The 21,816-nt window shown below is 49.3% G+C and overlaps 1 protein-coding gene across 1 annotated transcript; it reads right to left on the minus strand.

Annotated features, from left to right (window-relative positions):
• Positions 1 to 1,230: 1,230 nt before the first annotated feature.
• Positions 1,231 to 21,577, minus strand: DHRS7C (dehydrogenase/reductase 7C). The gene is made up of 7 exons (XM_006156407.1): positions 21,464 to 21,577; positions 21,090 to 21,249; positions 10,562 to 10,674; positions 8,001 to 8,211; positions 5,133 to 5,225; positions 2,443 to 2,598; positions 1,231 to 1,455 (listed from the first exon to the last, which is right to left on the minus strand). The coding sequence occupies exons 2-7, from the start codon at positions 21,241 to 21,243 to the stop codon at positions 1,247 to 1,249; spliced, it is 936 nt and encodes a 311-aa protein (XP_006156469.1). The 5' UTR covers positions 21,244 to 21,249; positions 21,464 to 21,577; the 3' UTR covers positions 1,231 to 1,246.
• Between the last annotated feature and the right edge of the window lie 239 nt (positions 21,578 to 21,816).

Here is a 21,816-nt window from a genome sequence, read left to right on the forward strand (position 1 = left end):
GTTATAGGGTGCATGTGCTCACCAGACAGACAGAGAGAGACAGAAAGTGAGAAATCACTCTCCGGGGGAGGGGGGATAGCCATGCTGCAAGAGGTTTTTGCTATAGAGCATGTGCGCTCACCAGAAAGAGAGACAGAAAGTGAGAAATCACCCTCCAGGGTGGATGGCCACACCACAATCCCTTCTCCTCCATTCTCCTCTTGGGATCTTGGGCACACGCACAAATGCACCCAGTGTAAGTTTAAGCCACCAGGTCCCAGACTCGAACCATGGTCCACTTTATGGGAGTCCAGCGACATAGCCATTACGCCAACTGCTGGTCCCAGGGTGTCTTGGTTTCTAAGAGGCCAATGATCATTTACTGTTTCGTATTAAAAAACAAAACTAAGAGAAGAGTCCCCAGTGACAAGGATGAGGTCTTAAATGGGCTTTGCTTTGGGAACGTCAGAAAAGGCTGGAAGGAGGTGGAAACCCCAGGGCCAAGGTGCTCAGTGTTAGAATCACCTGAGAATCTAAGGACACGGCTCTGCTGTGCCCGCACCCCTGCAGGGAGTGACCTCGTATCCGAGGGCAAGGCTGATCCCCACTTGCCCCGGAGCACAGCCCGGCTGCACCACCGCCAGCTCGGGGCCTGCCAGCTGCCTGTGGCTGTTTAATTAATGACAAGAAAACGAAGAAGTTAAGTTTCTCAGCTGTGAGGGGCCGGATTTTCAGTGCACAGCAGGCGCACGAGACTGGTGGCTGCCATATAGGACGACGCATTTTACCGATAGTTCCATCCTGGCGGATTTCCATGGGGCGGTGTTGTCCTAAAGGGTCACCAAGTCCTAATTCTGTCGCTGGAGGTTGATGGGCAGGTCCCCTCATAAGAAACGGAGGTGGTTTTCTGGGTGAACTTCTGAGCAGGCTGGTGACCACAGCGTGCGAGTGTGAATGTGAGTGTGAGAGAGACGGGGCGAGATGCACTGGGACTCCTGTTTTTCTGCTCAGTTGTCACCCTACAGCGGAGAAGCTTCTGGAAATGCATTCTGGGACTGTCAAGTAGGAGACACCAGAGGCCCTGTAACTTCTAGCTGGCTCCGTCCATCCTCACAGGGCTGTGAGGTGAAGGAATGCCTCCCACAGGCAGATCTCAGGTTGGGGTACAGCTGAGGTGGGGCCCCCAGAGCTGAGACAGGACAGAAGAGCCAGCACCTGCGAGGAAAAGCTTTATTCCCAATGGGGTGCCCCCACTGGCTTCCTGCAGTTAACCCTCCTCTGGGACACTGAGCTTCTCCTTGACCCCACAGGCCACCACGGCAAAAAAGAGCTCCGGAAAGAAGGTGCGGATATACACGGCGGCCTTGGGGATGGGGTTGGCCATGAAGACCTCTTGCTTCTTCCGCCTCACGGTGCGCATCACCTCCTCAGCCACCTCCACCGGGTGCACGCCATACGTCAGCTTCCTGAAAAAGACTGAGGGCCCCCAGGCTCAGACCTCTCTGCACGCCCCAAGGCAGGAAGTGGAGCCCAAGCCTGGAGTCACGGGTTCCAGGCCAACTCTGCCATCCACTGTCCCCAGCACCCTGGGGGCGATAACTTAGCCCTTGGGGTTTTGGGTTCTCCATCTGCAAAGTGGGTCTGGCTCTTAGCCTTGGCTACTCGGCCAGAGGTGGTCGTGAGCCAGAGCAGGCTGTGGAAGAACTTAGGAAGCAGAAGATGCCGGATGCATGAAGGGGCTGTTTGTAACTTTGAAGTTGTGCTTGTCAAGAGCCTCTGGAAGCCTACCTTGGTTTATCTTGGCCCCTCAACGTAGACCGAGAGCCTTGGGCAGGGTGTAACAACACTACCTCTAGAATATTCTAGAACAGTGGTGCATTCTCGATGCATTTAGATACTAAGGCCCATCTATAGAGCATTCACTTCAGGTTAGTCGCTGTCCCAAACTCCCCATGAGCCAGAACCTTCAGTCCTCCCAATATCTCTGCCGGAAAGCTGTTACTCCTCCTCCTTCTCTAACGGAGAGACTGAGGCACAGAGATAAGGGGCTTGCGTGTGCTCAACAGCCTAATTTGTGGCAGAGCTGAGCTCTCAGTGCCCGCCATCCGCCCTCAGATTCTGAGTCGCTGCTCTGCACTGCCTCCTGGGGAAGGGAGAGCAGGAAGGCCCTTGACTCCAATCCTGGTGACCACACGTGGGACACAGGCTCGGGGACAGGCAGCTGCCTGGGAAGCCCTCAGAGCAAGCTGAGTGACTGAGCTCCGCTGGGCCATGGTCTGTTGGTTACAAGGTGGGATTCTGTCCACCTGGTGCCTCGGGACTAAAGGTGTGGGGACTCACCCCCTGCTGGAAGCGGGTTGTAGAGGCCCGGCCACCCCCTGACTCATGCTTCCAGAACACAGCCCCGGGCCCAGTGACTGTCCCAGTGGCCCTGGGAGCTCCCAGCTTCCCTCAGAATCTCACATTTCCAAATGGAGGCTTCCCAGTTCCCTTGGCCTGGGTGAACGTGGTAGGAGCAGATGAAGGTGGGGCTCACAGTGCTGACCACCACGTCGTACTCCTCCACTTCTGCTCGGAGGCAGTCGAAGAAGCCCAGGGCTGCGTGCTTGGAGGCCGCATCTGGAAGAGAAACCAGACCCGGTGGGAGCGGGAGGGGCCTGGCTCTGCGTTATGGGGGACACAGTGGAGATGGGGGCCTACACATGCATTCCACCAGGCTTGGAGCTGGAAGGAGCCTCAGAGCCTGCCCCTTGCTTTGTAACGACAGAGAGGCCAACAAGGCAGATCAGGATGGAAGCCAGCTTACCGCCTGCCCGCTGCTGACCTTGGGCACATCACTTTCCGTGCCCGAGCCTCAGTTTCCCTGTCTTTAGGATGGAGTAGGTCTGGCCACTGCGGTGCAAGCAGTAGGACACTCTGGGGCACAGGGGAGGCCTGAGTGGGGTTCTGGACCAGCTATTATAGATGGGTCAGGTGGGCAGCATGTGCTCGAAATCCTGGCTAAACAGGAGTCTGGGGCAGGAGGATCTGGACATGGCCAGACCCTGTCAAAAGTACACATTTTTCAGAGTCAGCACATGGCGTACTGGTTACGTCGCTGGATTCCCACGTAGTCGACCGCGGTTCAAATCCCAGACGTGGAGACTTAAAACTCACACCGGGCATGTATGCGTGCATGCCCAAGATCCCAAGAGGAGAATGGAGGAGAAAGGATTGCGGTGTGGCCATCCTCCCTGGGGGGATGATTTCTCGCTTTCTGTCTCTCTCTCTCTGTTTCTCTGGTGAAAGCATGCACCCTATAACAAAAATCTCTCTCAATAATAATAATTAAAAAATACACATTTTCCTGTCTCTTTTTCTCCTTCCCTGACTTCCTCTCTTATATAGTAGACACTCTCTCCCTTGCCAAGTTATTGTGAAGCTCAAGTAAGAAAACATTTATAAAATGCCTGGCACAAACGTGAGTTTTTGTTTCTTTCCAGGAAGGGTGATAACAAGGTCTGGGCATGCTGGTGCTCCTCCTTCCTGTCTTCCCTTCTTTATGAGAGAGAGAGAGAGAGAGAGAGAGAGAGAGAGAGAGAGAAGACAATGAGAGCTGTGTTTGACAGGGCCTCTCAGTGTCCCGACCCTCCTGTCCCAGTCTCCCTATTAGCTGGGATTCTGGGTTCACGTACCCACCCCTGCATGTTTGGCTTGGCCTAGAAACTGAACCCAGGCCTCCCACGTGGCTTCCAGCCTCCCAGGCAGTGATTCTGCTTGTGCATCCCAGGGGCTGGGCTCCCTCGCCTTGCTGAGCACACTGTTCAGATGGCCCCTTGAAAGCCATCAGACCCCCTCAGTGTGCAGGGCTCAGATGCAGGTGCTGAGGGCTCAGGTTTCTCACCCTGAGGAGAACTGAGGCATCAGCTCCCAGACTCGCCTAAGAACCGAAGTGCATCACACATGCCTGGCCCGTGGCAACTCTTTATCAATGGTCAGGGTTTCCAGATCGCCCCAGTTGTCAGCAGGGTCTTTGTGGGAGCTAGTGTGTGGAGAACTACGTGAGAGGACAGTTGAAAAGCATCCAGGGGCCTCAGAAGAAACCAGCCCTGCTGACGCTTGACTATGGCCTTCTGGCCCCTGGAACTATGAGGAGCATACACTTCTTTTGTTTCAGCCACCTACGCTATGGCCTTTTGTTACGGCAGCCAGAGCAAACTACTGTGAGGGACCTACCCATTTTTCTTTCCTCCATCCTCTCTCTCTCCCTCCTACACTTCTATTCATCAAATATTTCTTTAGTTCATATTTTGCATGTGGTGCTGTGGGCTGTAAAGAAGTGTATGGGGAGGGGCAGCAGGTTGCATAGTGGTTAAGGTGCTGGACTCCCACGTGGTTGACTGCAGTTCGAGTCCCAGACCCAGTGACTTGAAACACGCTGGGCATGTGTGCGTGCATGCCGAAACTCCTGAGAGGAGAATGGAGAAGGAGGGATTGCAGCATGTCATTCCCCAGGGGATGATTTCTTGCTTTCTGTCTCTCTGTCTCTCCAGTGAGTGCATGCTCCCTATAGCAAAAATCTCCCTTTCAAAAAAAAAAGAAAAATGAAGGGTATAGGTGTGTTCCCACCCTCCCAGAACTGACATCATGGGAGCTGGGGTGTCTCCAGAATTTTTCCAGCTGGCTCTCATGAACATACACCAAGACTGCTCTTGGGACTTTTAAGGGATATTCCTCTTTGGAGCTGCCCCAGTTCTGGAATTCTCCTCCTTTTGTCAACAGAACGGCTCTCTCTCTCTCTCTCTCTCTCTCATTTTGTGATGCACAGCTGCCCTTCTCTTGACAATTGTTGTCTTTTCTGTCCACGGGACACCTTTATGGAGGAAGGGGTTGTGCTCATGTCAGGATGACTTCCTCTGCACTGTCACACTCAGCCAGGACATGTCCCGCCCGCCCGTGAGACTGTGAGCTTCGGGAGAGGAGCTTGACTTCTGTAACTCGGGATCTCCCACAGTGACCTGCGTGCTGGAACTTGGAACTGAGGGGATGCAAGAAAACCCAGGGGGCTCTAAAACCCATTCCTGCCACGTACCGTAAACCTATTCACAGACACACAGCTCTCGTCTTACAAGGCAGACAACATCAGATGCCACGATTCTGTCTTAGCGACTTACAAGCCGTCCGGAACGGGATCCCAAACCTCCCCTGGATGTTATTCACTAAGACGATCTGGCCTGCTCTTCGGGAGATCATGTTGGGAAGGAGGGCTGGAAAACAGGACGGGTGAGGGGTCATGGTTAAGATGGAGTCAGGCAGAAGCAGGTGGACCCTCCCGACCACTTCCTCCCACATCACTCCATGGCATCTGCAGTAGTCAGACATGGAGCGGACCCGCAGCCGCCCATCCAGTTCCCAAAGAGTGGGCCGATCTCAGCTGCTGAATTGCTGGGAAATTTAATTAATTAATTAATTAATTAATTAATTAATTAATTTAGACTTTTGCTATAGGGAGCATGTGCTTGTCAGAGAGACAGAAAGTGAGAAATCATCCCCCGGGGGATGGCCACACCACAATCCCTTCTCCTGCATTCTGCTCTCTCTCAGGACTTTGGACACACACACACACATGTGCCCGGCATTAGATTCAAGTCACTTGGTCCAGGACTCAAATAGCGGTTGGCTGCATGGGAGTCCAGCACCTTAACCACCATGTCAGCTGCTGGCCTAACTTGGTGGGTAATTTAACATGACACAAAAGGAGACGGAAAGTGAGAAGTCACCCTCTGGATGGTGGCCATGCTACAATCTCTTCCCCTTCATTCTCCTCCTGGGATTTTGGGCATGCAAATCATGCACCTGGTGTGATTTTCAAGTTGCCGGATCTGGGACTTGAACTGTGGTCAGCTGTGGGGAAGTTCAGTGCCTTAACCATAATGCCACCTGCTGGCCCCAAGTGAAAACCACGTTCAAAAGTAAGAAAGTTATTCTCTTTTCAATTGTTCTATTGCATCAAGGAGAACATCTCCTGTTGGTTCAACAATGTTTTCAACCAGTGCTAATTTTGTAACAAGGAGAGGACTCTGAACTTGGAAGAACTTTGCCTATTTTTCAGGTTTTTTTCTATTTTGAGAGTGAAGGGGGCTTGGTAGTAGATTTACTCCTAATGCGAAGTTTATTTAAAGAAGAAGGACACTTGGACTTGGGCACAGCCGTGGTGGCTAATGCTACTGTGAACCTACTGCAGCTGCAGCTGCTAGAGCTTGTGGTCAAATGCACAGGATCGAGAATTCACATCGAGGGATCAGCAAATGGCGTAGTGGTTACATCGCTGGACTCCCACATGGCTGACCACAGTTTGAGTCCTGGAGCTGGTGGCTTCAAATTTAGCACCAGATGTGTGTGCATGCATGCCCAAAATCTCAACAGGAGAAAGGAGAAGGGATTGTGGTATGGCCATCCCCCCTGAGGAGTGATTTCTCACTTTCTGTCTGTCTTTCTCTCTAGTGAGCACATGAGCCCTATAGCAAAAATCTCTGTCTCTCAAAAAAAAAAAAAGAAAAAAGAATTCATATTGTAATAAAAAGTGATAAGAAAATGTTGGTATACTTCTAGGACTGATGACCTTGCCATATGGTGCTGAAAGATGTCACCGAGTCTGAAATCACATCAGGAGGAAGAAGGGTTACTAGGGACCAGCAGTTGGTGTAATGGCTATGTTGCTGAACTCCCATGTAGTTGACCGCGGTTCGAGTCCCGGACCCGGTGGCTTAAACTCATGCCGGGTGAGTGTACATGCGTACCCAAGATCCTGAGAGGAGAATGGAGGAAGAGGGATTGCGGCGTGGCCATCCCCCGCCCCGCCCCGGAGGATGATTTCTCGCTTTCTGTCTCTCTGTCTCTCTCTGTCTTTCTGGCAAGCACATGCGCCCTATAGCAAAAACTGAGGAAACTTGGAGAAAGGAGGTAGTAAGTAAATGATCGTACAGATGAAATGAGGGTCCTCAAGATGCAACTTCCAGAGTGGGCAATAATCCACTCCCTCTTTCTAGAGATCGGTAAACAAAAGCCCAGAGCCAAGAGTGCAGGCTCAGGCGCCTTCCACAAACCAGTGGAAAAGGGAAGGCCTTTTCCACTCACTTTTCTCATGGCTCACACTGATGCCAGTGGGCAGTCCCAGCCCGAGGTTGACGAAATGACACTCCATTGCTGACCTGCTTGGCGTGTCCACAGGGACTAAGCCGAAGGAAACCGTTATCTCTGGGACATCATTCAAGAAGCTCTGGAAGTCATCTTTCTGCTCCAAATGCTTGTTTCCCTTTGTCTGTCTCAGCACTGGGGACCTCATTTCTTTCTTTCTTTCTTTCTTTCTTTCTTTTTTTAGAGGTTTTTGCTATAGGGCGCGTGCACTTGCCAGACAGAGAGAGAGAGACAGAGAGACAGAAAGCGAGAAATCACCCACTCCAGGGGGATGGCCATGCCGCAATCCCTTGTCCTCCATTCTCCTCTTGGGATCTTGGGCACGCACGCACATGCGCCCGGCGTGAGTTTAAGCCACTGGGTCCGGGACGTGAACCGCGGTCGACTAAGTGGGAGTCCAGCGACATAGCCATTACACTAACTGCTGGTCCCTCTCTCTCTTGCTCTTTCTTTCTTTCTTTCTCTTTCTTTCAAGAGATTTTTGTTATAGGGTGCTCGTGCTCACTGGAGAGACAGTGAGAGACAGGCAAAAAGCAAGAAATCACCCTTAGGCGGGTTGGTCATGCTGCAATCCCTTCTCCTTCATGTTCCTCTCAGGATTTTGGACATGCACACACACATATCCGACCTGAGTTTGAAGCCACCAGGTCTGGCACTCAAACTGCGGTCGACCACGTGGGAGTCCAGCAACATAACCGTCATGCCATCTGCTGGTCCTGTCCCTTTTCTTTCAACACGTATAGTGAGAATGTTGGAAGCTTTCACCAAATAAGTAGAGATTTTCCCGAGGGCCCTCCCTAACATCGGCGGCCCGGATACCTGTAGGAAAGTCAGACTCACGAGACCTTTAGTCAAAGTGATGGGCCCGAAGTAGTTGGCGTCCATGATCTTCTTGTCAAGCTCCAGAGAAATCTTATGGGCAGGCCCCTTCACCTTCATGCTGGCGTTGTTGATGAGGATGTCCACGCAGCCATAGCAATCCAGGACTTCTTTTGCCACATCCGGGACACAGCTGATGTCTGAGAGGTCCAGAACCACCAGCTTAGGGGTGAATGTCTGCAGAACCAAGAGGGGAGTCAGGGCATGGGCGGGCTCCCCTCCCTCTTGCAGACCTTGGGGCCCCTCAGTTTAAGAGTCACCCCTTTAGAAATTCAAAGCTTCTGGAATGACTGCATAACAAACAAACAAACAAACAAACAGAAAAACAAAAACAAAGAGGTAGAAGCAGAAATGAGCCCGGGATGAAGGGAAACAATGGAGAAGCCGCTCTGGGGGACCAGGGCGATGACAACAAATCCAAACAAGAATTTGCAGAAACAAATCTGAGCTTCTGGCCAAGGTTCTAGAAGTGCTAAGTCCAAATGAATATTGCCGTACAGGGTGGTTTCCTCTAGAGGCCGATTCCAAGGGTGACAGTATCACTTTTAACATTTCCAGCCTCCTTTGGGGGGAAAATTGCTTTCAAATCGGCTTATAAACCACAAGGAACTCCAGCACAGAACTTCGTAGCTGCGTTTTGTTTGCAACCAAAACCAAACAGCCCACAGAGGAGCGCTGGCTCACCCGCTAGGTACCAGGCGCTATGGCAGCTCTGAACACTGGCTGTCACGAGCCTCTGTTGGTCTAGAGTGGAGACAGATGAGAAAACTGAGGATGCTGTTGGTAAATGCACTTGCATCTGTCAACTCGAGTCCTGAGATGAGCCCTCAAAGAGAGGGTTCCCTGGTCACATTCATTTGGAAAACACAGATGATTCTTAGAAATCAAGACGCCCTGGGACCAGCAGATGCTACACGTTCTTAGAGACACACAAGGCACATTAGCAGATCAAAGCCTCTGAGGAGTCCTGCAGTAAGGAAACTAGACAAGCTTGGGGGAACGGGATACTTTCCACATAACTGACAATAGAACCTCATTTTCACCCAATACCTTAAAACATCCCAAGAAACACAACCTTGGAGAATTCTGTGTTGTCTTGTTTTGATCCATCTGAGCAAGAATTGGATTTCTCTTTGAATTACTTTTAGCTGTTTCCAAACACCAAATCTAACCACAAGAGTAAAGATTAAAAAGAAAATGATATATATGCAACATACATCTGGAAAAGAACTCTGGAGGTGAGTCTCTAAACAATGTCCCCAAAATACTTGGAAAACTGCAACTGCATTGAAAGAACTGCTCGCTTCCTGGGTGGCTTCTTGTGACTTCTTATTTCTTTGAAGTCTATATCATTTGAAGTATTAAAAAAAAATGAGTCAGGACCAGCAGTTGGCGTAATGGTTATGTCGCTGGACTCCCATGTAGTTGTCCACGATTCTAGTCCCAGACCCAATGGTTTAAATTTGGTTTGGGTGCGTGTGCGTGCGTGCCCAGGATCTCAAGAAGAGAATGGAGGAGCAGAGATTGTGGCGTGGCTATCCCCCCTGGGGGGTGATTTCTCGCTTTCTGTGTCTCTGTCTCTCTCTGTCTTTCTGGCGAGCGCATGTGCCCTGTAGCTAAAACCTCTCCAAATAAAAAATCAGCCATGTTCGTCACCCACACAGGTGACATTCTCTAACATCTGGATCCTGAGTTGGACTTACAGAGAATCACGGTGAGGGTCAGTGGCTAGAGAACACGTCTTTGGCATGGCGAGTGGTAAAAACGAATCAATTCCTCATGACTGGTAGACATGACCTTACCAAGGTCAGTGTGACCATTGCCTCATCTCCCCCAAAGCAATCACCAAATTTCTTCCACTTGGCCCAAAGGCCAGCGGGTGGTATAATGGTTAAGGTGTTGGATTCTCACGTGGTCGACTGTGGTTTGAGTCTCAGACCGGTGACCTGAAACTCACACCAGGTACATATACGTGCGTGCCCAAAGTCCTGAGACAAAAATGGAGGAGAAGAGATGGCAGCATGGCCATCCACCTTGGGGGTGATTTCTCACTTTCTGTCTCTCTGTTTCTCTTCTCTGTCTCTCTGGTGAGTGCACATGTTCAAAACCTCTCTCAAAAACAAAACAACAGCGGGAACCAGCAATTAGCGTAATGGCTATGTCGCTGGACTCCCACATAGTCAACTGCGGTTCGTGTCCCGGACCTGGTGGCTTAAAACTCACGCCGGGCGCGTGTGCGTGCGTGCCCAAGATCCCGAGAGGAGAATGGAGGAGAAGGGATTGCGGCGTGACCATCCCCCCTGGGGGGTGATTTCTCGCTTTCTGTCTCTATGTCTCTCTCTGTCTGTCTGGCGAGCGCACACGCCCTACAGTGAAAATCTCTCAAAAAACAACAACAACAACAAAAAACAAACAAACAAACAAACAAAAAAAAAAAACAGCAACAAGAAGCCAATGCACAACACACAAAACAATCCATAAGGGTCAGGGCCCAGAGTTACAGACCCGGATTTCCAGAAGACCTTACCTTGCTGGGATCAGCCACGCTGATCAAGGCATCGTATAGGCTCTCCAGCCTCTCCCAGTTCTTCCCGCACAGCACCAGCCTGGCCCCGCCCGTGTGGAACACGCGAGCGCACTCTGTGGAAAGAAGCAAGAGGGCAGGTGCACTGTGTGAATGGAGCCGCCGACGCAAGTCTCTTCACTTACACACTCAAGGATGCAAAGAATTCCCAAGTCTTAGCTCCGTGAGGTCCTTTCGAGGCCATTTCATTGGACTCCCTCCTCCCCCTGGGGTAGTTTCGGTCTTTTCAGCCTGAGCTTAGCTGCTGCTTGGGAAAGGAGCTCAGGATGGGGGAAACTATACACCGCCCCCCTCCCGCCCCCACTGTGTAGCTCTGATGACTGGAAATTCTAACTTACACCGAACAGAAGGACGACCCTGTGCGTGTAACCCTTCGGGACCACCGCCCTAGGCAGATCTCTAAAGATACTGACCGCTCCAATCTGTGGGTATTGGAAACTGCCACCAGGTTTTGTTTTGTTTTCAGACCAAATGTTACCAGTTTCCCCCACGTTTATTCTGTGACTAGATTCCCCAACCAGCGTTATTTTTATAAGAAAACAGTAAACCTACTCTTTACGGTTTACTCTGGACTGATTGCTGACCCACCCAATATAGGATGTTTTCATATGGGAAATCATACCGATGCTTAGAAACAACAGTTCACTTATTTTGAGAGTTTCTGGTTCTATAAGTTTCTGAAAGAGATCTACCTATCTTAGCTCATTCAGTTCTTGCAATAACTTTATGAGCTGGTATCTTCGGTCGAGTTCCTTGGAAGTTGAATTTGAGATAGGGGTTCGGGTGGCCAGAATGTATCGAGGGAGTGTCCTCCTAGGCAGTGAAGACAGGAGCAGGTGCCAGGCAAGAATGTGGTCTCCAAGGAAGGCTCTGGAATCTTCTCCCCACAACAGAGCTGTCCCTTCTGGAGGCAAGAGGACCAGCCTTTGCATATCCGTGTCAGCCAGTCACTGGCTATGGACTATCCCCCACGGGTGAGTGCGTAGGTTGTGTGATTCCTGGGCAAGGTGACATCTACTGGCAGAGGACAAGTCCCCAGGATGGGGGCATCCATGAGCCATTAGTGGCCAACACTCACAGCACCTGGGGAGTGGCTGCACTGGCCGAGCTCACAGACCTGGGAGAGGTACCAACAGCACCATCTCCAGGGTGGCTCCCGTGATTATCCCATCTGTGGGAACATGAAGTGGGGAGTCTGGGCTGACTGAGACACTGAAGGATAGCGGGGCAGTGCTGGGTGCCCTCTGGAGCCCAGTACCCTGAGTGCAATGGCCTGGAGTGACCTCACTGCCTCTTGCAGGATTCAGTAGCCTGAAGTGGGTGGAGAGGAAGGGGCCAGCTGGACAGGATGGTTGGCTGGGGTTGGTAAGTGGCCATTGTGGGCAGGGGACTTGTGGCATTCCAGAGAGGAAGTGAGAGAGGGAGAGGCTGAGGTGCTGGACGGTGAGGAGTGAGCCAGGTGGGAGCAGGAGTGAGGCTGGAAAGGGCCGATAGAGAGGAAAGGAGCGGGCTCTAGGGCCGAGAGGTCTCAGTGAGGCCTGCAAACAGGTGTACTGGGTGTCACCGAGAGCTGGAGGAGGGACAGTGCGGTCAGTCTGCTGACTGAGGGAAACCTAAGGCAAGAAGGAACTGTTAACAATGTCACCTTGAATGTCAGGCCTGCAGAGAATGGGGGATTTGGTTCAGTGCAGACGTTCTATTGAGAAAGGGGATCCATCACAAGTCTGGATGACAAAATTCAATACCGAGAGGAATTCGTCTCTGAATGAACGCGATGCAGTAAATCAAGGTCCCAACCGGTTTTAGCACATGGCAGAAAGATTACAAACTTTGTAAGGAATAGTTTGCACAGTTTAATTAAATATGAAAAAAAGGCAAAGACATGTTGAAAAACAGTTATCAAAATGTATTGTGGCTCCATGTCTTAGCAACTGTAAATAATGCCGCAGTAAAAGAAGCTGAAATAAAAAATAAATAAGTAACCAAAAAAAATGTATTGTGGCACCACGGAGTTGAAAGCCAGTGTTCACAGTTCAAATATAGACATATTGACCAAACTAGAGCCGGTATTGATAAGGATGTACTATATGATAAAATTAGCATGTTGAATCTGTGGTTTTTAAAAGAATATATTATTTAAAAATGTATTACTTAAATATATATATATATTTTTTTTGAGAGTTTTTTTTTTTTCCATAGGGTACATGTACTCGCCAGAAAGACAGAGACAGAGAGACGGAAAGCAAGAAATCACATCCCAGGAGGGATGGTCACGCCGCAATCCCTTCTCCTCCATTCTCCTCTTGAGATCTTGGGTCCACACACACACGTGCTCAGCGTGAGTATAAGCCACTGGGTCTGGGACTGAAACCATGGTCAGCTACATGGGAATCCAGTGACATAGACATTAGGCCAACTACTGGTCCCACTTAAATATATATTTAAGACATGTTTTTAGAAATACATTATTTAAAAGGAATATATTTACGTCTCTGGACTCCCACATGACTGACCAGAGTTTGAGACCCAGACCTGGCAGCTTGAAACTCATGCTGGGTACATGTGCATGCATGCCCAAGTTCCTGGGAAGAAAATGGAGAAAAGGGGATTGTGGTATGGCCATCCCCTTTGGAGGAGGGGGGGTTCTCGTTTTCTGTCTCTCTTTCTCTCTCTGGTAAGTGCACTTGCCCTACAGCAAAAATTTTCCTTAAAAAAAAAAAGGAGTATTTGGGTACCTATTTGGGATGTTTTGGAAAAGTCATGTTACATTTTTGCATTGAAAAACAGAAAAAGTACATCGTCACTTTTCTGACAACCCAATAGCTGCACAATACCAACATATACTATAACAAAGAGTTCCATGTATAAGCACTAGAAGAGGGCCACCCCTGAGGGCCGTGGGTTGCGTCTCATTCATGCGGAGTCAGTTCCCACCTGGCCAAGGGGAGTTCTAGCCCCTCCCCCAGTGACCTGAAGCCTGCTGAGGACACGTGTGTGTGCCCCAAACTTGGTGGAGCGGAGACATGGAGGGAGAGGAAGTGTGGCATGACTCTTCGCTGTTTGGAAGTTCTTCCTCCATTACTCTCTGTCAAGTGCATGTGCCCTCTGATGATTAAAAAAAATAAAAGAATTAGAAGAAAGCAGAGATGAATGTATACCCTGTGTGGGTAGCAGTCTGAGCATGCGCTGAAGGAAGATACTGTAACAGAAATAACTGATAGGGTTTATCCTTAAAAAAGCCTCAGGCCAGCTGGTGCATGCTGGTTAAGGTGCTGGACTCCCACCTGGTCAGTGTTTTGAGAGACCCAGACTCAGTGGCTTGTAAATCACACTGGGCGCTGGGCCTGTAGGAGGCATGGTGGTTAAGAGCACTGGATTCCCACATGACCAATCTCAGTTCAAGTCCCGGACCTGGTGGCTTGCTTTCTCACTTTATCTCTCTCTCTCTCACTCTGTCTCTCTCTGGTCAATCTAAAATAAATAAATAAAGTTAAACAAAAAATATTTCTAAAGAAAGAAAGACAGAGAAAGAAAATCACACTGGGTACACATGCGTGCGTGCCCAAAATCCTTTAAGAAGAATGGAGGAGAGAGGATTGCACCGTGGCCATTCCTCCTGGGGGGTGATTTCTCACTTTCCCTCTCTCACTGTCTCTCTCTGTGCGTTTCTCTCTGGCAAGTACATGCTCCCTGTGACAAAAACCTAAAAAAAAAATACACATTTCTATAGCAAATAAATAAATACATAAAAAAGTACAAGAGAAATTGAGAAAAAGTATTGATATCCTGTATGTCAGAAAAAGGTTAATTTATTTGACATTTCAAAAACTTCTCACAAATCAGTAAGAAAAACATAAAGACCCTAGTAAAGAATTGGGTAAAGAGATGAGAGATTGAGAAAAGAAATACCAAGAGCCAACCTACAGGTAGGAGTCAACGCCGAGAAATTGAACAATGCAAATGACACGGGGCGCTGGTTTTTATCTGTCACAGAACTAAAGCCGGCAGTCATACTACTGTGGTACTACTCAGTCCTGGCCAGATATGAAAACAGGGGCTTGTCACACTCTCATTGCTGGTGGCAGTATAAATTACTACCAAGTTTTCTTTTCTTTTTTTTTTTTAGAGAGAGATTTTTGCTTTAGGGTGTGTGTGCTCTCTGGAGACACACAGAAATCACTCTCTAGGGGGAATGGCCACATCGCAATCCCCGTCTCCTTCAACCTCCTCTTGAGATTTTGGGCACACACTTGTGCCTGGCATGAGTTTAAGCTGCCAGGTCTGGGGCTCAAATTGCAGTCGACTCCATGGGAGTCCAGCGACGTAACCATTATGCCACTTGCTGGTCCCTGCAGCCATCTTTTGGGAGAAAAATTTGACAGTATCCTTAAAAGCGAGGATTTTCCTTGACTCTGTTATTTATCTATGAATATTGATGTCAGGAGATCACTCAGACCGTCAACATAGACATAGCTGTGAGAGTGTGTATTTCAGTGTTATTTATTACACTGAAACGTGGGTGAGGTCATTATCAAGGTCTAATATCCCAGGAGAGGGTTAGACACACTACAGTACATCTACCTGTGGGATATTTTGACGTCCTTAAAACTAGTTTGATCCCTTCCTTTCCTATTTTATCAAGTCTAGGGTGCCTTCGCGCCTTTCAGAGACACATCTAAGACGGCCCGTGGAGACTGTAAGATGCTGTGGACGGAGACAATCGGCCGGAGTTCAGAAATGTTGAAAGGAGAAAAACAGCCTCTTGGAAGTGAGGGGGCCAGGTAGTAAAATGCGCCCTGTGAGGCCGACCCCGTGGGAAAGGCCTCGGTTTTTGTCCGGAGACCTCCCGGAAAACACTGGGCACACACTTGCTCTCGATCGTGACTGGCTGAGGCTGGAGTGCTCCCCGGCGTGGGGACGCTGCTGGGGGTCCGTTTCTTTGTCTTTTGCTCGTGGGAGAAATCAAGAAACTTAAACATTTAGAAATGATAGAAAGCCAGCAGGGCTGACGTTATGTGGCTGCTATGTCGGTGTCCCTGGTTAAAATTTTGAGTGTCACTTTCGCTGCAGGCACGAGGGTACAAAGTGACACAGTTCCCGACTTGGGTTTGGGGCAAGGATTCCACGTGCCGGGCTCTGTCTGATTTCCCTGGCAGGCAGCCTGGCCCCGGGCTCCTTGCTGCTCCCTGGCACTGCCCGCAGGATTTAGCCAGGTTCGTGCAGCCGTTGTGGGGGGCGTGGGGAGCCGGCATCAGCCTCTCAGTGCCCTCGCGTTTGTCTTGCCCTGGACTTGGGAAATGCAGCAGCTGGAATCTGGAATCACTGCGGTCAGCAGGTGTCCCCGAGAGGCCTGTATCTAAGGTCGTGCACGCCCAGCTTCTCGGGTTACTTCTAAATACTTGGACTTGATTTTTTTTTCTGCTTTGCGTTCCTGTCTAGGGTGGGTCTGTGAGATATAAGAAAAAAGAAAACTGACACTTTTCATAGCAGACTGGGTCATATTCCTCCGAAAATGCCATTTTGCTCCTGGGATGCCTTTTCTGATTTGTGTAATGTGTGACTATAATTGAATGAGATTTAAAAAAATAAACAAGGGCCCAGCAGATTTTTGCTATAGGGTGCCTGGTCTTGCTGGTGTGGTGATTAAGGTGCTAGCTCACTTATGGCCGACTCCATGGTTCGAGTCCCAGACCTGGTGGTCTGAAAAACATGCTACGCATGTGTGCACGTGTGCCCCAAATCTGGAGAGAATGGGGAAGGGATTGTGGCATGGCCATCTTCTGTGGAGGGTGATTTCTTACCGCCTCTCTCTCTGGTGAGCACACATACTCTACGGCAAAAAATTTAAAAAAATCGAAAAAGAAATAAAGAAATAAGACTATTAAAATAAATATCCATCTCTTATTGAATATGAGAGTACTTCACGATGTTCATGGAAAGATGGATTAAAGATCAAGTTCATTTGGGTGCCAAAAAACATGTTGAAACCAATGCATAATTTTCTTCAGGAAGTGCATTTTCTTCCTTCCTTCCTTTCTTTCTTTTTTTCTTCTTTTTTTTCTTTTTTCTTTCTTTTTTTTTTTTTTTAGAGTTTTTTTTTTTTCTATAGGGCATGTGCACTTGCCAGAAAGACAGAGAGACAGAGAGCCATAAAGCAAGAAATCATCCCCCAGGGGGGATGGCCACGCCACAATCCCTTCTCCTCCATTCTCCTCTCAGGATCTTGGGCACGCACGCACATGCGCCCGACCTGAGTTTAAGCCACCAGGTCCGGGACTTGAACTGTGGTAGACTACATGGGAGTCCAGCGACATAGCCATTACGCCAACTGCTGGTCCCCAGGATGTGCATTTTCTTTAAGTTTTTGCAGACCCCCCTCTATTATAGATAGACCAGCAGGGTTGTCGAGTAGGACAGAAAATCATCCCGAATACAGAAGCACTGGACAATCTCCTCAGCCAACAGGATGTAATCATTGGTAGGACCGGCCACCCAACCGCAGCAGAACACGCATTCTGTTTAAGCACTCAGAGAACATACACCGAGATAGACCATGTTCCATAATATGAACCTCAACCAATTTAAACAAGCCGGAACCCTTCTGAGTGTATTCTCTGACCATATGGGAAGCAAGCTGGCACTTAATAAAACAAATAGTACGAGAACATACTTATCTAAAAGAGGGCCTTTTCTGACCACATGGTCACTTATTCATTAGCTAAGCTTTTTTGAGATTTTTGCTATAGGGTGCCTGGTCTTGCTGGAGTGACAGAGAGAGACGGAAAGAGAGAGAAAGCAAGAAATCACCCTCCAGGTGGGATGGCCATCCCACAATCCCTTCTCCATTTTCCTTTTGGGATTTGGGGCATGCATGCCTACACACCCAGTATGAGTTTCAAGCTGCTGGATCTGGGACTCAAACCGTGGTCAGCCATGTGGGAATCTACCGCCTTCACCATGATATCACCTGCTGGCCCTAAGTGAACATTTTTTTGAGAACTTGCTATATGCCAAGCATTGAGCTAGGTGTTGGGGATCCTGGGATGAACAAAACAGATTTCACCATGCACAAGCCAGGGCCTAGTAGACTAAGAAACATTCAGGGCCGGAGTGTGAGAAGTACACTGCTGGCAGTGTGCTTGTAGGATGGGCTACGGGGGTGACGAGGTCTCTCCCACAAAGACCCAAGAGAAAGGAGCAATTGAAGTGCAGAGATGCCTCCATGCCGGGGGCCTATCAAGGGTCACTTACTGGGAGCCTGGCTTGATGTTAACTAGCCAAATGTGTTTTCGTTGGAGAGCCTTCACTTCTGAATGGTTTTTGATGGGCACCTCTTCTCCAATTTTCCTGGCAACACGACTTGGATCTGGTCTAACTTACAAATATATGTGCCCAGGCGTGCCCCTGGAAGTTGGAGTGGCAACTGCAGAGTTTAAGGATCTTTAAAATAAATGGTAAAGATCCCAATTGCCTTTGACCCAAGCAAGATAACACAAATTATCAATAGAAGAATCAAGATAAAATTAGAAATTAGTGTCAGTTGCTAAGGTAAGTGCCAAATACATTCTTTTTCTTTTTTAGATTTTTTTTTTTTTTCTATAGGGCATGTGCACTTGCCAGAAAGACAGAGAGACAGAGAGCCATAAAGCAAGAAATCATCCCCCAGGGGGGATGGCCACGCCACAATCCCTTCTCCTCCATTCTCCTCTCAGGATCTTGGGCACGCACGCACATGCGCCCGACCTGAGTTTAAGCCACCAGGTCCGGGACTTGAACTGTGGTAGACTACATGGGAGTCCAGCGACATAGCCATTACGCCAACTGCTGGTCCCCAGGATGTGCATTTTCTTTAAGTTTTTGCAGACCCCCCTCTATTATAGATAGACCAGCAGGGTTGTCGAGTAGGACAGAAAATCATCCCGAATACAGAAGCACTGGACAATCTCCTCAGCCAACAGGATGTAATCATTGGTAGGACCGGCCACCCAACCGCAGCAGAACACGCATTCTGTTTAAGCACTCAGAGAACATACACCGAGATAGACCATGTTCCATAATATGAACCTCAACCAATTTAAACAAGCCGGAACCCTTCTGAGTGTATTCTCTGACCATATGGGAAGCAAGCTGGCACTTAATAAAACAAATAGTACGAGAACATACTTATCTAAAAGAGGGCCTTTTCTGACCACATGGTCACTTATTCATTAGCTAAGCTTTTTTGAGATTTTTGCTATAGGGTGCCTGGTCTTGCTGGAGTGACAGAGAGAGACGGAAAGAGAGAGAAAGCAAGAAATCACCCTCCAGGTGGGATGGCCATCCCACAATCCCTTCTCCATTTTCCTTTTGGGATTTTGGGCATGCATGCCTACACACCCAGTATGAGTTTCAAGCTGCTGGATCTGGGACTCAAACCGTGGTCAGCCATGTGGGAATCTACCGCCTTCACCATGATATCACCTGCTGGCCCTAAGTGAACATTTTTTTGAGAACTTGCTATATGCCAAGCATTGAGCTAGGTGTTGGGGATCCTGGGATGAACAAAACAGATTTCACCATGCACAAGCCAGGGCCTAGTAGACTAAGAAACATTCAGGGCCAGAGTGTGAGAAGTACACTGCTGGCAGTGTGCTTGTAGGATGGGCTACGGGGGTGACGAGGTCTCTCCCACAAAGACCCAAGAGAAAGGAGCAATTGAAGTGCAGAGATGCCTCCATGCCGGGGGCCTATCAAGGGTCACTTACTGGGAGCCTGGCTTGATGTTAACTAGCCAAATGTGTTTTCGTTGGAGAGCCTTCACTTCTGAATGGTTTTTGATGGGCACCTCTTCTCCAATTTTCCTGGCAACACGACTTGGATCTGGTCTAACTGACAAATATATGTGCCCAGGCGTGCCCCTGGAAGTTGGAGTTGGTGTTGGAGTTCCTCGTCCCTCTTCCTTTTCGGAGCACTGAGTTTACAGATACAGGATACCGTCTTTGGGAATCGCTCCTGGGATTTGTCCAGGGACCAACAGAGCGCCCAGTCTATCTGCCTTCATCTGCTGGTTCTGCTTTGCTTTTATCTTACATGGTTGCCCCAGATGGATCACCCGCGGAACCTAACCCATCTTGAAAGCATGCAGATTGGCTCCCACGGGGATGCCCACAAGAACGAGCCACAGAGCAGGGAGTGGGGTGCAATGTTCTCATGATGGCAGCAACACAGGACTGCGCCCAGCCCCTTCGGAGTGACCCTTTGGCAAGGGCAATGCTCGGGGCAGAGGGACTCACTGGACCCATGCCGAGTGCTAGTGAATGTCTGGGTGTGTCAGCTCTACACTTGATTAAGAAGGATAAGAAGGGCAAAACTATAGCAAAACTTGCTTCGAAACTAGTCAACATATCACTATGTGGAAGATAGTCAAACTTGCAACCCTAAGGACATTTACTCCCCTTATCTCACAGACGTCACCAGAAGAAGGGCCCTCAGAGAATAGCCACTACAGGGGCTGCGAAAATATCGAATGTCGGCACTCGGTGGCGGAACAGAATGATCGGAGGGTAGGAAAGCATGGGGAGCAATAGTCAGGCTGGAGACAGGGCAGGAGGACGGTGGGAAGTGGGGGAGGGCGAGAGGGAGGGACTCGAGGGGAAGAAGAAAGAAGCAAAACATTTAAGGGACCCAACATGAAAGAAATCTGTTGATTATAATGTTTATGGTAAAGTCTTTGACTGGATCGCTATGCGGTGTATTAGTGATGGGAAAATTCATTTGCTATGCTGTGATGATGTACAGTGATTGAATGGAAAAAAAAGAAAGAGAAAAAGAATGAAAGGGGAAGAAAAGAAAAGGAAAGAAGAAAAAAGAAAAAAAAAAAAAGAAATGCCTTCAAGGCCAGCGGGTGATATGGTTGCCAAAGCGTGACAATAGGGACTGGCGAGGTGTGCGGCACACCCGAGTGCACGCGTTCTGCTTCAGTGTGTCCGTTATCATCATTGCTACGGCTCAAGTGAGGCCTGATACAGCACCAGGCGCTGTTCTAAGTGCATCCGTCCCTGACTTCCATGTCCCTCCTAACAGCAATGTGAGCTGGGGACTGCAGGTATCCTCCCACGATAGATGAACAATCCAAGCCAGAGAAATGAAGCAACCAGTCAGCAAGGCCTGAAGCCAGGAACTGAACCCCACTCCCGCATCTGAGCTCACAACCAGTCCACTGTCCAGCTAAAGGTTTCTGGAAACCCTCCAAGGCAAAACAGATCATATCTGTAGACCCACTGAGGCCCCTAGGCTGTGAGTTTGCCACCCCAGATGTTCCACTCTTTCATCAGGTAAGAAAGCTGCAGCCTCCAAAGAGGATAAGCTGGTTAATAGCAGATGCTGGAGGAGAAGGCATGGCTGAGCCTCTCTTGCCTAGCAGGTTTGTCCACATGCCACCCTGTCACCTCAGGGCAGAGATGGGCCCATGGTGGGAGTGAAGCCAGCTTACCCTTGCCTAGTCCTGAGAGGGCGTCTGTGATCACCACCACCTTGTTCTGCACGGCCGACTTCGACCAGAGCCTGGACACCTCTTGGTAGATGAAGAGGAGGCCGCTGATTCCCAGGAGCAGCAGGGGCAGCATCAACACAGCCATGACTCCCATCTTGTTCTGGAGGAAACAGGGCACACGGGCTGGCTTTGCAGAGACCCTGTTTGTGACACCCAGGGCAGAGGGGAGGCCCCAGGCTGCAGAAAACCGTCACTCCACGCCCGCCGGAGCCTCCTCTGGACTCTGTGCAAGCTCCCCCGGGGGATTGCTTCTGAGCTGGGCACCCAGAGACTGTGCTAATCCCCAAACATTTAAGGAATAGGAAATTACTCACGGTGTCTCCGAATGCAAACCGAGTCTAGGGGGCCTGCCCTCCCCAAAGGTTAATTACAAATTTAATTAAAATGGGTCTGCATTTTTGGAAGGAAATCCATGTGTTAAGGCCTCTTGCTTGGGCCCTAATGGTTATTTATAGCTCTCAGTTGCACTGAAGGGCTTTTCAGGATAAATATAGTGTCTATTCTGATATTCAGGACACATGCCGACCGGGTCTGATTTCAAAGTTCTTGCCAGGATTTTTAAAGCTCTCCTGGCTTGCCTGACTATTAGAGGTTTCCTTTGCAGTTTGGGGCTGAGCATTAGGGATCAGGACCTGGGATTTTCAGGACGACTATACTTCCCCTACTT

The sequence above is a fragment of the Tupaia chinensis genome, unplaced genomic scaffold, assembly GCF_000334495.1.
Source record: "Tupaia chinensis unplaced genomic scaffold, TupChi_1.0 Scaffold000493_1, whole genome shotgun sequence".
Lineage (NCBI taxonomy): Eukaryota > Metazoa > Chordata > Mammalia > Scandentia > Tupaiidae > Tupaia > Tupaia belangeri.